Raw genomic sequence first — 16,827 nt, 5'->3', positions numbered from 1 at the left:
TTGTAAATCCTCAAGAGGTACATGTAAATTCTGCTCGGCTAGACACTTTTTGAGGTTAGAAACATGGAAAGTCGGGTGGACGTTGCTGATTTCCTCCGGTAGTTCGAGCCTGTAGGCCACTTTGCCAATTCTTTCCAGAATCTTAAAGGGTCCAACATATCGAGGCGCGAGCTTTCCTTTCTTGCCGAATCGGATCACCCCCTTCCAAGGTGAAACCTTTAGGAGTACGTGATCGTCAACGTCAAATTCAAGGGGCTTGCGGCGTCTATCGGCGTAACTCTTTTGACGACTCCGAGCTTTCAAAAGATTGTCTCATATTTGGAGGATCTTGTCAGTTGTTTATTGCAATAACTCAGGACCGGTAATTTGCGCATCTCCGATCTCGTGCCATACAATAGGCGATCGACATTTTATTCCATATAATGCTTCAAATGGTGCCATTTGAATGCTAGAATGATAACTGTTGTTATACGAGAATTCGATTAAAGGTAAATGTGAATCCCAATTACCACCAAAATCTATGACACACGAACAAAGCATGTCTTCGAGGGTGAGAATCGTGCGTTCAGTCTGACCGTCGGTTTGGGGATGGAAAGCGGTACTTAGATTAAGAGTAGTACAGAGAGCAATTTGAAACGTTTCCCAAAGACACGAGGTAAATCGACCATCGCGGTCAGAGAAGATATCACGAGGCGTCCCATGTCGACAAATAACTTCGTCAGTATAGATTCGTGCTAATCGTTCTACCTTAAAGTCTTCTCGTATCGGCAGAAAATGAGCAGATTTAGTAAGACGATCAACGATAACCCAGATGCTATCGTGACCTGATGGCGTGCACGGAACCTTCATTATGAAGTCCATAGCTATACTCTCCCATTTCCACATAGGGATCTCGGGGTGTACGAGTAAACCAGAGGGTCTTTGTTGCTCAGCCTTGACTTTCGAACAAGTCAGGCACTTCGAAACATAGATAGCGATATCATTCTTCATTCCAGGCCACCAATACCGAAGACGAAGGTCACGGTACATCTTTTCGGCACCAGGATGAATGGAATATCGAGACTTGTGGGCTTCAGTCCGCAATATCTCCCGAAGGTTATTGCCACTTGGAATCCAGATGCGATCGAGATAGTAATAAATACCGTTCGATTTGGTGACAAGTTGGGTTTCAGCACCACACTTCTTCATTTCCTCTTTCAAGGTGTTCTCAATGAAGCAGGCGTGCTGAGCGTCACGGATTAGGGCTTCGAGGTCGTGCTGGGCTTGAATATTACGAATGCTATGCAAATAGCTTCGTCGGCTTAGAGCGTCGGCAACGACATTTGCTTTGCCAGGGTGGTAACGGATCTCACAGTCGTAATCATTGAGAAGTTCAACCCATCGGTGTTGGCGTATATTCAGTTCCTTCTGGTTCAAGATATGTTTGTAGGCTCTTATGGTCGGTGAAGATCGTACACTTGTTACCATAAAGGTAGTGTCGCCAGATCTTTAATGCAAAAACAACCGCACCAAGCTCGAGATCGTGGGTTGTGTAGTTCTTCTCGTGGATTTTGAGATGACAAGAGGCATACACAATAACCTTATCTCGTTGCATAAGAACACAACCGAGACCGAGGTTAGAGGCATCGCAATAGACTACGAAGTCGTCGTTTCCATCGGGCAACGCGAGGATAGGAGCATTGCAGAGCATATGCTTGAGAGTTCGAAAGGCTTCCTCTTGTTCGGTTCCCCAAACAAAAGGCTTGTCTTTATGCGTCAAAGAGGTAAGCGGAATGGCGATTTTAGAGAAATCGGCGATGAATCAACGGTAATACCCCGCCAATCCAAGGAACGAACAAACTTCAGACGGGATTTTGGTGTAACCCAACCCTTAACTGCTTCAATCTTCGCGGGATAGACGTGTATACCTTGACTATTGACGATATGACCGAGGAATTGAACCTCCTCCAACCAAAATTCACACTTGTAGAACTTGGCATAGAGTCGATTCCCTTTGAGTAATTCGAGAATCAAGCGTAGATGTTGCGTGTGTTCGGTTTTCGATTTCGACTAGATAAGGATATCATCGATAAACACGATGACGAAGTGGTCGAGAAAGGGTTTACACACGTGATTCATCAAATCCATGGAAACCGCGGGTGCGTTGGTTAGACCAAAGGGCATAACGACGAATTCATAATGGCCGTATCGAGTTTGGAAAGCGGTTTTAGGTATATCTTCCTCCTGGATTCGTAAATGGTGATAACCTGAGCGTAAATCGATCTTTGAGAAACATGTAGCACCTTGCAATTGATCAAACAAATCATCAATTCGGGGTAGGGGGTAGCGATTCTTGATAGTGAGCTTATTGAGTTCCCTATAATCGATGCACATCCGGAACGATCCATCCTTTTTTTTGACGAAAAGGACAGGCGCGCCCCAAGGAGAGGTGCTAGGGCGAATGAAGCTTTTATCAAGCAATTCCTGCAGTTGACTCGAAAGTTCGCGCATTTCAGACGGAGCGAGGCGATAGAGAGCTTTAGCAACAGGGTTGGCTCCAGTAATGGGGTCGATACGGAAATCGATATCACGACTCAGGGGTAAACTAGGTAAATCGTCAGGAAAGACAACAAGAAAATCACGAACCACAGGCACCTTTTCCATTGACTTCTTTTCCTCCGCTATTACGATGTGTGCCAAGAAAGCTTTGTATTCCTTTCGGAAATACTTGCTCGCTTGGATGCACGACATGAGTTTGAGATCCTTCGAGGACACTTCGCCATAGACACAAAGTTGATCACCATTTGCGACGGAGAAACGAATCATCTTATCAAAATAAACGACTTTGGCACAATTTTCGCGAAGAAAATCCATGCCTACTATGATATCAAAACTACCAAGCTGCATCGGAATAAGGTCGATCGGGAAGACGTGATTGTTGAGTTCAAGCATACAATCACGGAGAACAGATCTAACAGTGACGGTTCTTCTAGTGGAAATTTCTACGTCGAACGTTGTAGGGAGATTAGCGCGTTACGTTTTAGGAGCTTTTCGAATTCTAACGATACAAAACAGTTATCTGCTCCAGTATCAAATAAAAACGAAGTATAAATACCGTTGACAAGAAACATACCATTGACAACATTGTTGTCAGTTTGCGCCTGGTGGACATTGATGTTGAATGCACGGCCACGGGCTGCTTGTTGAGCTGGCTGCTGCTGCTGTTGATGTTGTTGCTGCGCTGGTTGCTGCTGAGGCTCTTGCTTCACCACTTGGTTCAGGAAGATGTTTGCGAAGTGGTTAGGATCACCACAAGCGAAGCAGACTCTTGCGTGAGCAGGAGCTGCTTGATTACCCTAAGGAGCGGGAAGAGGAGCTGGCAGTGCAGGAGGAGCTTGAACTTGAGCTTGACGAGGACCAGTACGGCAGTTGGCGGTAAAGTGCCCGTATTGGTTGCAGTGGACACAAAAGCGGCATGCGATCCCAACAGGATGATGATAAGTACAAGTAGGGCACAGAGGGTGCGGACCGGTATACGCACGCTTTGCAGGCGGTGCGTTGGTCACGGGTGCAGCTACTTGGCGGTTCTGGTTCTGAGGTTGGGCAGGGACATCATTGAGAGGAGCGGCGGTGACCGCGTAGTTCTTGTTGCTCTTGCGCTTGCGGCGTGATGACTTCGATCCTTGAGATGCAGCGGTTTTAGAGGTCGGAGTAGCGGTGACTTGATGGAGACTTTTGGTGGTGTTCTTGAAGTAACCAGCCATAACTCACTTATCATTGATTTCTGCAGCGAGTTGATAAGTTTCTTCGATGGTAGTCGTCTTGGCGGATTGCACGAAATCAGCAACACAATCAGGTAAAGCACGGATATATTTCTTGATTGTGATGTCGAGAGTTGAGACTTGGCTAGGACAAATGATGCTAAGCTGCTTAAAGCGCGTAGTAAGACCAACATTGTCGCCACCTTCTTGCTTGATGTTCCAAAACTCGTCCTCCAACTTCTGAATCTCATGTGGGGGGCATAATTCTTTCATCATGATTTCCTTCAATTCCTCCCAAGAAAGCCCATAGGCTGCGTCGTTACCTCGTCTGTTTCTTTCGGTAGTCCACCAATCCAGAGCCCTAGACTGGAAAACGCCAGTTGCATTGACAGTGCGGAGGTTGTCTGGACATCCGCTTTGGCGAAGAGTGACTTCAATCGAGTCGAACCATTAAAACATGGCGTTTGGCCCGTCTTCACCAGTGAAGTCTTTGGGGCCGCAGGCCTTGAACTGCTTGAAGCTAAAAGTAGCTTTGGGCGAGTCAGTCCTAGATTCCTCAGAGGACTTGCTATCGATTTCATTGATTTCACTGACGATTTTCGGAATGACCTTAGCTATGTCCTTGGCGAATAGCGATGCGATGCGTTTGTCAGCGTGGTTGCAACGGGTAGCGTGAGAGGTGTGCGATCCAAATGACGAAATTTTCTGCAACAGACATCGTCATAGGATTCAGACACGATTTCGATTAAATCGAGTATAGTCTAGCGTATCTCCAAAAGCTACTTTATGTAAAGCACAGGAACACGTCCAACACATAGGCACATCATCATGTAGGCACATAATCCACATAGGCACGTATGCACATAAACACATAAGCACGTAGAGCACAGAAGCACATATTCAACTATATTTTGCAAGTATTCTCCTACATATATTGCACGTATTCACATATCATTCCAGTTCGTGAGCGCGTTCAAGAGTAGCGATTGCGAGTAGCGAGTAACATAAGCGGGTAACATAGTGAGTAGTGTAGCGTCTGCGATTTGTTAGCGTGTTGAGATAAATGTGCAGTGCGAGTTGTGCGTGTTTATCAAGGCGAAAAGAGGAAAAGCGTATAGTCTCCAAAATCGAAACACATAAACACATAAAATCACATAAACACATCAAAATTATACATAAAAGCGATAAAGCGTAAAATCGGCGATCGAAAATAGATTGTCCTGGGTGATAGACGTCGACTACCCAAAGTGATTCGACTATTCTCAAGGACTCCGAGTTCACGCTTGGCCTAATAGACTGTGCTCTCTCAGCGACATACGGTGAATGGCACGCATCCTTTCGGTTAATACGTGAATTGTGTCGTTGGAATCCACTGAGACTTTGGTGAGAGTTCCCTAAAACCAAATAGAGAGCGGAACTAGTCATTAAGATGCAGGTTTCACCCCTAACTTAACAACTTTACTCCTGTTTCTGTGATAGAGTCACGAGATAGAGAAGGAGAATTTCGTCGAGATATGGATTTCACTCTTGACTCAACGCAAATTCTCGTGTTTATAGTAAAAATGCGTGTCGAGTGAGCAATCTAGTCGAGAGTTTGCGGTTTTCACACCTAATCTTGACCCACCCACTCGTTTGTTTTTGAAAAATCATGTGTGTATTAGCCTTAGGAAAGGCTAAGTGGTAGTGTTCGACCTTAGGAAAGGTCGATCCTGCACGAAGCTGTAGTATGCGGTGTTCGTGCATGAATGAGTTCGAGGGAGTAAAAGTAATAGGCTCGCGCAGAACCCCTACTGGGTTCGCACAAGGCGGTCTGTTGGTGCTTAGACTATAGACTAGGTCAATACTAAGACATCGACCCGGACTAGGTCGAGTCTAGCCTAATTCCCTATAGTTATGGCTCTGATACCAATCTGTCACACCCCAACCGATGACGGAATCATCGAGGCGTGGCACTGAACGAAACAAATTGTACAAGAGAATCCACAACAACTATAATATTACTAAATCCTTAACGTTAATATCCTATACTACTAACAGATAATATAAAAATAGTTATTACAGATAATTGTCTCAAAAACAACATAACTGTTCCGACAACTCATGAATTATTTCGTGGGTTTCTAGAACACCTAAGCTCGATTCATCACAGCAAGCAAGCATCCTAAACACCTGTCACATACGTTAAAATAGGTCAACACACGTAGTGTAAAGGTGAGCATACAAGTTTAACAGCATAATAGTAGCGAAAGCGATATACGCACAACCAGCATGTAACACATAGAAATGTGAAGCAAGTAAGCTATCGACAATGACATATGCACAGACATGACTGCGAGTTGTAGAATGCGCAACACATATCACCACTGTGACACGTGAAGAAATACCCTTAACAACCCCTGTCCATGACATGTGCTGAGTCCAAACTATAGTACTATCGTTGCTAAGGTGCCAGGTAACAATCACTGTGTAAACATAACATACAAGCATTCATCGAAAACACGTATAACATGCAGAGCGATTAGTGTATAAAAAGTGATTGCGTTGTGTGTCGATGTGATTTGATATAGGTAACGTATGTAACACCCAAAAGTGCGTTAAGCAAAAAGGGATCGAGTATACTCACAGTTCGTGTTTAGTAGATAAACACAAGCTTGGATTAAAGGGAGCGCTTGAGAGATTAGCCTGATCACAGTATGACAGTGTAAGCGTTGAACAGTGCGTAAAACGACATGTCGGTGAGAAGAGTAATCGAATGGTGGTTCGATCGGATGGTCATTCGACTGAGGGAGGTGTGTTTGTGAAATGTTGAACTTTTAAAGTTTTCGTTGTAGTATAAGTAACGTCATTCAATCGGATGGTCATCTGGACGGATGGCCGTTCGATCGGATGGCCGTTCGATTGAAACTGATGATCTTTGAAAATTTTGGAAAAGTTTAAGTGTTTAACTTGTAAAATCAAGGCACCTGGTCGAATAGTCGTTCGATCGGATGGTTGTTCGATCGGATGGTCGTTCGATCGAATGGTCGTTCGATCGGATGACTATTCGATTGAACAACCTGATTGTTTGAAACCCTATGAAATCAGTTAAGTTGAAAAGTTTGCGGTTTGACGAAGACGGTGTGACAACGTGTTAAACAACGAAAATCTCATCAAGCCCAACTCGTCCATTCGGACGGGAATCACCCCGTTCGATCGGAACCAACTGTTCTTGACGGAGTTTCATGTTCAACCCGTGAATCGGTCATCTCTCCGGTAGAAATCCATTCTCAGACCGGTTCTCCACTAGAGAATGAGTAGAGAGCCCGAACGAGTCCAGATTCTAACGGTTTTGAGTGAACAGTAATAGATGTTGAAGAAAAGTTTGAAACAGTTTGAAAATGTTTAGATTTATGTTGGAATCAGTGTAAAACATATGGAAATCCATCAGATCCGAACCGTTCTTAGTGAAATGAGGTCACACTTTAGTGTTCATAAGAACTCCATGATGACGTCACCCTAGAACAGCCCAAATCCAGTGATTTCATGGTGAAAGTTGTGATTTGTTGGAGAAGATGATGAGAAAGTGTGTAGTGATGATGGAAGTACAAGATTTAGGAAGAAAACTTACAAGAATCGCGAGGAATCGAGAGAAAAGAGGCTGAGAGTGCACGGGTCGGAGGGAGATGTCACATCAATGAACAGTGATGTGACAGGAGGGGTATTTATAGTGAGAGGCGAGAAAAGTCGGTGCAGAGTAGACTGGTCGGATGGTCGTTCGATCGGAGGGCCTTCGCGAGTTGGTTTTGCAACTTTCGTTTCGTCCGTTGAGTGCTGCGTTGCGTTTAGGCGAGTTGCGAGTAAGCGATGCGATAGTATTAATGAATAGTTACACAAATAACATAACTGACACATAAAATAAAAGTATAACTTATTTTCGAGTCCACGATGAGATTGCGTTGCGATAGAGTTGCGACTGCGTTTGCGAATAACACCATTAACATATATAAACATGCACAAGTAACACATAATAACACACACACATAGAACAATCAAATAACTGCGATTCGAGTTGCGATGCGATAGCGATACGTTAGCGTTAAGTAGAATAGCGTTTAGTAGATTTGCGTTTAATTGTGTTTATCACATTGTTACTTCACATTTTAACAAATCGTAAACTAAAACAACGTTAACCAAAGTATTGATTATCGAGTCAAAGAGTACAAACAATAATTAAGTCAGAAATGACAGATCTGAACGTTGACTTTTCTTGACTTATACTTTGACTTGTACTTTGACTTCAAAAGTCGGGTTGTTACATAGACTAAATTGTCATTTTAATTCAATTGGTTTGGTTAGATTTGTCAATTGAGTCTAAAATATTTTTTTATCTGTGTTCCTAACATTTGTATTTTTTTTTTCATTTTCATCTAATCCACTAACTTTATCCAAAAACCAACCTTTACTCAAGAGCATTTTTGTCACTTTACGTGTTTGTTTAATTTTTCTACTTTTTACTTAAAAATCATAAAATAAATATTAACTAGAATTACCATCCGCCTCAATGTGGCGGAGGATTTATTAGTTATATATGATATTAGATGAAATGAAAATGTTTCTTACATGACCGCGAGCCTGTTTGTAAAACATAGAAAATAATAACTAAGTCGATCTTTGACCCGCGCGTTGCGACAAACCTATCAAACGGGAAAAAACAGACGCGCTGCAATGAGCCTGTTAAACGGAAAAATTAAATGAAAAAACAATGTTGAACCCCCCACGCACATTGCGGCGTGTTAACTCGGGAAATTTAGGACGAAACGTTAAACGGAAAATTTGTGAAAGATGAAAAGTATGAGGGATCAAAATTGAAAGTAAAAAAGTTCTAGAGTTAACTTGCAAAAGATGAAAAGCTTTGGATTAAAAGCAAAATAATCAAAGGGGTTAAATTGCAAAAGAAGAAAAGTTTTGAATTATAAGTGAAAAATCAAATTAATCAAAGGGGTTAAATTACTAAAGATTGAAACTTTAGACTTAAATTGCCAAACATTAAACTTTAGTATTAGAAATGAAAGTTCCAATTATTATTATTATTTTTTTTGAAAGCCAAGAAAACGACAACCATAAGCATAAAGATGTTGCTAATTTATAGTTTTATAATATAATATAATAATATAATTATAATTATAATATTAATTATTATTAAACAAATATTAATTTATGTTTATGATCTAACAAGCAAGTCCAATATTAACATTGTCCGATTCGATGGAAATAGCTAAAGCCGACTTTTAAAAGCTTGCAAGTAACCCTGGGCTTTGTGTCTGTGGTTATGGAAATAAAGGAAGACTCCTGATCGAAAAGTCTTGAGTTCGATTTCCGATCCACTCGTGTTTTATCGGCTCTTCATTGTCGTGCCCTCGGACGGATGTAGGGTCGGGTTTTCCTTGGAACTGGCGGCATGGTAGGCTAGGGGCTCCGTGCGTGCAGGTTGGGCTGCCGCGGGCTACCTTTCGACCAATGGGTGCCGCGTACGGAGTATCCGACGATTTTTATGTTGTACGTTAAAAAAAAAAAAAACCTTGCAAGTTGGAGGATGGAGTATACTCATAAGTCATAACTCATTGCTATTCTCGCAATTCTTTTCATTTTCATCTAATCCACTAACTTTATCCAAAAACCAACCTTTACTCAAGAGCATTTTTGTCACTTTACGTGTTTGTTTAATTTTTCTACTTTTTACTTAAAAATCATAAAATAAATATTAACTAGAATTACCATCCGCCTCAATGTGGCGGAGGATTTATTAGTTATATATGATATTAGATGAAATGAAAATGTTTCTTACATGACCGCGAGCCTGTTTGTAAAACATAGAAAATAATAACTAAGTCGATCTTTGACCCGCGCGTTGCGACAAACCTATCAAACGGGAAAAAACAGACGCGCTGCAATGAGCCTGTTAAACGGAAAAATTAAATGAAAAAACAATGTTGAACCCCCCACGCACATTGCGGCGTGTTAACTCGGGAAATTTAGGACGAAACGTTAAACGGAAAATTTGTGAAAGATGAAAAGTATGAGGGATCAAAATTGAAAGTAAAAAAGTTCTAGAGTTAACTTGCAAAAGATGAAAAGCTTTGGATTAAAAGCAAAATAATCAAAGGGGTTAAATTGCAAAAGAAGAAAATTTTTGAATTATAAGTGAAAAATCAAATTAATCAAAGGGGTTAAATTACTAAAGATTGAAACTTTAGACTTAAATTGCCAAACATTAAACTTTAGTATTAGAAATGAAAGTTCCAATTATTATTATTATTTTTTTTTGAAAGCCAAGAAAACGACAACCATAAGCATAAAGATGTTGCTAATTTATAGTTTTATAATATAATATAATAATATAATTATAATTATAATATTAATTATTATTAAACAAATATTAATTTATGTTTATGATCTAACAAGCAAGTCCAATATTAACATTGTCCGATTCGATGGAAATAGCTAAAGCCGACTTTTAAAAGCTTGCAAGTAACCCTGGGCTTTGTGTCTGTGGTTATGGAAATAAAGGAAGACTCCTGACCGAAAAGTCTTGAGTTCGATTTCCGATCCACCCGTGTTTTATCGGCTCTTCATTGTCGTGCCCTCGGACGGATGTAGGGTCGGGTTTTCCTTGGAACTGGCGGCATGGTAGGCTAGGGGCTCCGTACGTGCAGGTTGGGCTGCCGCGGGCTACCTTTCGACCAATGGGTGCCGCGTACGAAGTATCCGGCGATTCTTATGTTTTACGTTAAAAAAAAAAAAAAAACCTTGCAAGTTGGAGGATGGAGTATACTCATAAGTCAGAGCATTCACATTCTATCCATCAAAATATGTGAGGGGGGTTTTTATATTATAAAGGGTATAAAAAGTGGTTGTGAGTGGAGGAGAGAGAAAATGTTACTGTTCATCTGTATATTTGAGGGGACACTGTTCACCCACTATAATTTTTTTAATATATATTGAAAGTGGTTGTGAGTGAAGGAGAGAGAAAAATGTAATGATAATATTATTTAATTGAAAAGGAGAGAGAAAAAGTATTTGTTTTTAGTGAAAATATATTGATATAGAAGTTGTTTTTTAGTAGAATGTATGTATAATTTGATGGATTGGATGTGAATGCTCTCATAACTCATTGCTATTCTCGCAACTATCGAATTAAATAATTAAATAAAATAAAAGTTCAAAACGATATAAAAAATAATGTTAAAAGAGAATATCCGAATCCAAACAATCAACATTTCAAATTTCCGGTAAACTCTGCGTGGAAAATGGGTTTATGGGAGTCTTGATCCATATCTTCTTCTCGCCAATCCAAACAACTTACAGTCAACCCCGTCAACACCCCCTCCCCCCTCCGAGATCAGAAGTTTCGGGGGGCTTAGGATCACCAACAGCATCGAATCAACATGAATTCATCCAGTAAGCATCTAATTTCAGCTTCATATCTTCCAATTTTTACTTTCTCCGATCTCATTTCGTATACATTCTGTTTTAGCTTCAATTAAGTTAGTTATAAGTAAGATTCCGTTTCAATCAATGAATTATTAGCCTCTGATTTGATGTGGAAGTTATTTTGATTTGAATTTAGTGATACATTTTTAGGAAAAAATATCTGCTGAAGGATTATCCAAATTACAGTTTGACTTTTTAGGTCAACTCTACTATGTTAAACTTTTGAGTTGGTTTGTCAAAAATCACTATTTCAGTCCATTAGTTTAAAAATTGCGATTTCAGTTGGTTTTACTTTCGTAATGTCCTTGTACTTACAAAATAAATGGATTGAAATGGTTACGAAAGTGAAACCACATGGACTGAAATCGCAATTTTAAACTAATGGACTGAAATAGTGATTTTTGACAAACCACAGGACATGAATACAGTAATTAACTCTAAACTTTTTATTATACCAGTTTTTTAATATAATTTTGACCATTCAAAACAAAAAAAATCTATATACAAATTCTGAAATCAGCATTTTAAATTCTGCAATATTGCTCTTTAACTTATCTGCAGTGATTAAACTTTTTTTTAGAAACTTTGTAAACCATTTATTTTTATGAAGTTTAAAGAACAAAACTGCTGACCTCAGATTAGAGTTTGTGGTTATTATATGTGTTGAAAATTTGTGCAATGTCTTAAGATTGATCAACTGTTTTTCAGGTTGTGTGATTGTTACGTTTCTGCTACTCTTTATCGGATGTTCTGCGAGGAGACACTATCCCCTTCCAAGCGATAACGGAAGTACTAAAAAGCCCCTACAGACTTTTCGTCCGTTTAATGTTGCACACCGCGGTTCAAATGGAGAACTCCCAGAGGAAACTGGTCCTGCTTACTTGGTACATTTATTAAACCATATCTTTCCTCCTAAGAAAAGTTGACTTTTCTTCGGTTTAGTGTAATGTTAGTCATTAATTTTCCTGCATGACCAAAAAGGTCAACAGTGAAGATAATTTATGAAGGTAAAGCAATCTCATTTAACACTTTGTCACATGTGCTACTTGCCATATTTAATTGAACATTATAGCTATGTCAACATTTTCAGCTGCCGATAATACCCTTTTTATCCAGCCGTTACTCCTAAGTATAATTCTTATCAATACCCCTAGTAGAACAAGAGGTGTCATTTCAACCAGTTGACTTATAAACGTTTTGATATTGTTATTGTTTCGACTCTATATGGTCTGACAAGTTAAGCTAAACATATAACTTTTAAACTTGAACCGGGTCAAGTCAGTTAAACAGATTGAAACTCGTTTGAAGTGTATTCAAATGCATATAACATCCTAAATCACTTTATTGGTAAGATGATTTTTATAGTAAATACAATGATTATTTCTTATTCAAATGAAATGGATCAAAATCGTTTTACGGGTTAGCCCAACCCCATCATTTCGATCACACAAAAAAAATACCCTTTTTGACCCTTCATGTAACTGATCCGACCCACCAAATTTTGCCACCTATAGTAAAAAGAAAACTGTTGGTTAGATGCCACAGTTTCTTGCAACGGTAACATGCTTATAATTTGTTTTTTTTGGGTGTTCATTATTCTTACAGAGAGCAATTGAAGAAGGCACGGACTTCATAGAAGCAGATATTTTAGTTAGCAAAGACGGTGTTCTTATGTGCCATCACGATGTTACACTTGATGAAACAACTGACGTCGCAGAACACAAGGAATTTGCAGACCGAGTGAAGACCTATGAAGTTGAGGGAAAAAATACAACTGGACTTTTCATATGTATTCTCGGGCTTCCTTATTTTTTTGAAACTAAATACGATCTTATTATTGTCAACATGTAGATGATTTGCTAATTACTTGACTACTTTCAGTTGATTTTACACTTAAAGAACTAAAAACTTTGAGGGCAAAGCAGAGGTTTGAATTCCGTGATCAGCAATATAACGGTTAGTTTCTGTTCAATGTCACTGACAGAAAAAAATAACCATTTGCAGCTACGTATATGTGTGTATCTAACATATAAATCTATGTTATACCCATGAACAGGAAAGTTTCCTATCATTACATTTGAAGAGTACATTCAAATTGCATTAAATGCACCACGGGTTGTTGGAATATATCCCGAAATTAAGAATCCTATATTGATGAACCAGCATGTGAGTTATATTCTCCACTTTAACCTTCACGTGCTAAAACGTTACATTGGATTCACGAAATTTAACTTTTACTTTGCAGGTGAAATGGCGGAAAGGGAAAAAGTTTGAAGATGTTGTCGTGGAAGTACTTAAGAAATACGGGTATAAGGGTACATATTTATCAACGGAATGGCTAAAACAACCGTGTTTTATTCAGTCATTCGCCCCGTCATCACTTGTTCGTATCCACAACCAAACAGATTTACCCAAGATATTCCTAATTGATAATGTGGATGTTAGAACCCAAGACACCAATCAGGTATAAATAAAAAGATCAATACTTCTAGCATTTGCATTTATAAATTTCGATTTTAGTACTTTTATTTAGGGGTGTGAATCTCTGACACGACACTAACAAAACACGAAATTCGTGGGTTTGGGTCAGTTTCCTTTAACGTGTGTATGTATTTTTTTTTAAATCTGGGTTTAAAAAGCGCGCTTGAGGCGCGAGCCTTGGCGCCTTAGGTAGCCCGAGGCGCGCTTTTTACAAAACAGCCCCCAAAAAGCGCAAATTTTGGGGGTTTTCTGGCCTGAGGCGCGCCCCTCATGTACAAAAGGTGTTTTTATGCTGTTTTTAAGCATCAAACTGTTGTACAACAGGGTATTTGACTTGTACTTGTAGGTAAGATCATATATAAACCTTATTTATAGCTATATTTTGGATAAGTGATGTTAAAAACCTATGGGATATATATAAAAAATTATATAATCACTTTGTGCCTCGGGTACGAAAAGCCCACTGCTTTTGGGCTTCGCGCCTCGGTTTTAGACCTCGTCACTTTTGTGCGCCTCTCGCTTTTTAAAACCAAGTTTAAAATGTGTTTTAAGATATTTGGGTATTTTTTATGTTTACATTTATCAAAAATAAAATGGCATAATTAAAAAACTAAACTTTTTTTTCGAATTAAACGGGTCAGGTAAATCTTTTGGGTTTGTGTCGGATTCAATACAGAACCCCACGAGCACGAACCGTTTAACAGACTTACTTTTATCGAATATTTTATTAAAAAAAGATTCAAACATATAATTATCTGATTATTACAAGTCGCATGCTAATTATCCTGATTATTCAATCACATTGTCACTTTTAAAACACACATTAAAACACCCTTTTAATGGCTTTCAAGAATCTAATTTCCTTTTCACCTGTAGACGTATGCAGAAATCACTTCAGATGATTATTTTAACTACATCAAAGAATATGTTGTCGGGATTGGTCCGTGGAAGGATACCATTGTTCCTGTGAAAGATAACTACACTCAAAAACCTACTGATCTCGTGACCAGAGCACACGCTCATAATCTGCAGGTACATTAGTCACACTTTGACTTTTTAGGTCAACGATTACTTTCAGAAATCCATATTGATGTGGATTTGTTATTATTTCTTCACAAAAAAATCTTTCCCCCTTTGTATAATCATACATCTTACATGCAGGGTAGAAATTTCAACATCGAACCCGTAGAAAAAGCCGAAACTTAGTAATAGACAACCTATCGTCCGCCCCTTGAAAATTTTCGAACCCGTAGGAAAAGAATCCTGGCTACGCCCTTGCTTACATGTTTCATTGTTATCATAAATACATGGTTTTATTGTTGTATAAAACCAAAGTTGAATTTCTATGCTTGCAGGTGCATCCATACACTTACCGCAATGAAAACCAGTATTTGCATTTCAACTTCTCTCAAGACCCTTACTTGGAATATGATTACTGGATTAACACAATTGGAGTTGATGGCCTTTTTACCGATTTCACCGGTAGCCTCCACCGTTACCAGGAATGGACCTCTCCATCTCCCGGGAAGGTTGATGCCACCAAATTATTGCAAAATATTTCTAAAATGATCAGAAAATTTGAGATATCTATCAGAAATTAGATAGCTTCTTTCAAACATAAATTATGTTTGTGTATTTTCTTGGCTGTAAAATTACTATTTTACCCTTGACGTTAGGAGCGTCAAAGTTTGATCATATCACTAATAAAAGTTTACATATCAAACGTTCAAACACGAAATTAATGTCATAATCGTTTGTTGACCCTATAGTACTATTTCTGCTTGCTTAAGTTTTGAAACATATAAAATACAAATTAAACATATATAGTTTTTTTTTTTTTTTTTTTTTTTTTTTTTTTTTTTTTTTTTTTGCGTCGACATAGTTGTCTAGAGAATCACTTGCCAATGTTATACTCATGTCTTGGACAACGGCCGCGCAGTTGACCAAGTATAAATCTCGGGAGGAGGGAGGGTGGTGTTAGAAAGCATGTTTTGAGGGTGGCCATAGATATCTGAAACACCAATAACACGGTGGTGAGATTGATCATGCGTAGTAGTAGCCGCGATCGCTTCGTCCTTGTCAATGGGCAACCTATCGAAAGTGGCATTCATGAAAGTGGCCGCCATGATCACCACAGGTCCAGAGGCCATGAGTGGGCCAGCAATGGCACCACCCACGACTTGACCTTGTGGGCCCACTAGATATATGGCTAAGCCAGTGACACCTGGCGGAGCTGGTGGCGGCAATACCGAACCCACCAATGATAGAATCTCGAATCGGCCGTGAAGGGTGACTATAGGCCCAGAGCCCGGACCGGAAGGTGATGGTGATGGTTGGCGTAACATGACGTTACTCACAAACCCAGCGGCACTTAGCACCCATATCCCTTGTTGCTTCCTCCTAGCAAAAGTGGCTAAGCTCTCACCAATGTCACACCCGGGGCTAACCTCCATGGCATGAGCCCGTAACGTGTTGGGACTGTCACGAGTGATGATGATGGGTGGTTTCGGCTTGTTTTTGGATCCGGCGGGCCTGCCTCGTGGCCTCCTAACCGCATTTTCGCCTGTTTTTGCTGTTATAGAACTAAGGTCTCCACTACCAGCCATATTTCTTACTTGGGGTTAACCATAACCAGGTTTATGTAGGGAGATTCATATGGATATATTTATTTAGGAAAATCAAAAGAATGACATATAATTAGGAGATAGTTAAGTAAAACCAACACTTATAAATATGTTTTTAATTTAGTTTATGCAACTCAAATTCCTAATTCTCAACTACCACTGGTTCAAAATGACAAAAAAAACCCATCAAGAAAGGCAATCCCAGCAGCTAGTCAGTTTCATACCCTTTTAACCGTTTTGCAATGCTGAAAACTAAGAATGTTTACGATTCGGTTATTTAGCTTAAACCTTCAGCTAAACCGTTAATGTTGATTCTTTTTAAATGCCCCTTAATTCTGAAAGTTAAAGTCTAATAGTTTGAGTTGTAGTTGTAAGTTTTCTATACAAAATGAATTTGGGCCCTCGGAGGGTTTGCGCCTTGTGCCGTCACCCACCCCGCACCCCCTACGGGCCAGCCCTGTGTTAGATGGAGGAAAATCTATTAAACGTTTAAAATACTTGCAACACTCATA

At 39.5% G+C, this 16,827-nt stretch overlaps 2 protein-coding genes across 2 annotated transcripts; one reads left to right on the top strand and one right to left on the bottom strand.

Moving 5' to 3' along the window:
• Window positions 1–10,986: 10,986 nt before the first annotated feature.
• LOC110920839 (glycerophosphodiester phosphodiesterase GDPD6) lies at window positions 10,987–15,429 on the top strand. Its single transcript, XM_022165041.2, has 8 exons — window positions 10,987–11,177; window positions 11,919–12,094; window positions 12,816–12,999; window positions 13,092–13,166; window positions 13,267–13,376; window positions 13,456–13,674; window positions 14,568–14,723; window positions 15,047–15,429. Exons 1-8 carry the CDS (start codon window positions 11,165–11,167, stop codon window positions 15,290–15,292), a joined length of 1,179 nt encoding a protein of 392 aa, XP_022020733.1. The 5' UTR covers window positions 10,987–11,164; the 3' UTR covers window positions 15,293–15,429.
• On the bottom strand, window positions 15,367–16,312 carry LOC110920840 (AT-hook motif nuclear-localized protein 16). The gene has a single exon (XM_022165042.2). The coding sequence runs from the start codon at window positions 16,295–16,297 to the stop codon at window positions 15,605–15,607; it is 693 nt and encodes a 230-aa protein (XP_022020734.1). The 5' UTR covers window positions 16,298–16,312; the 3' UTR covers window positions 15,367–15,604.
• Between the last annotated feature and the right edge of the window lie 515 nt (window positions 16,313–16,827).

The sequence above is a fragment of the Helianthus annuus genome, chromosome 8 (assembly GCF_002127325.2).
Source record: "Helianthus annuus cultivar XRQ/B chromosome 8, HanXRQr2.0-SUNRISE, whole genome shotgun sequence".
Classification (NCBI taxonomy): Eukaryota; Viridiplantae; Streptophyta; class Magnoliopsida; order Asterales; family Asteraceae; genus Helianthus; species Helianthus annuus.
This window is presented reverse-complemented; position numbering and strand designations above follow the sequence as displayed.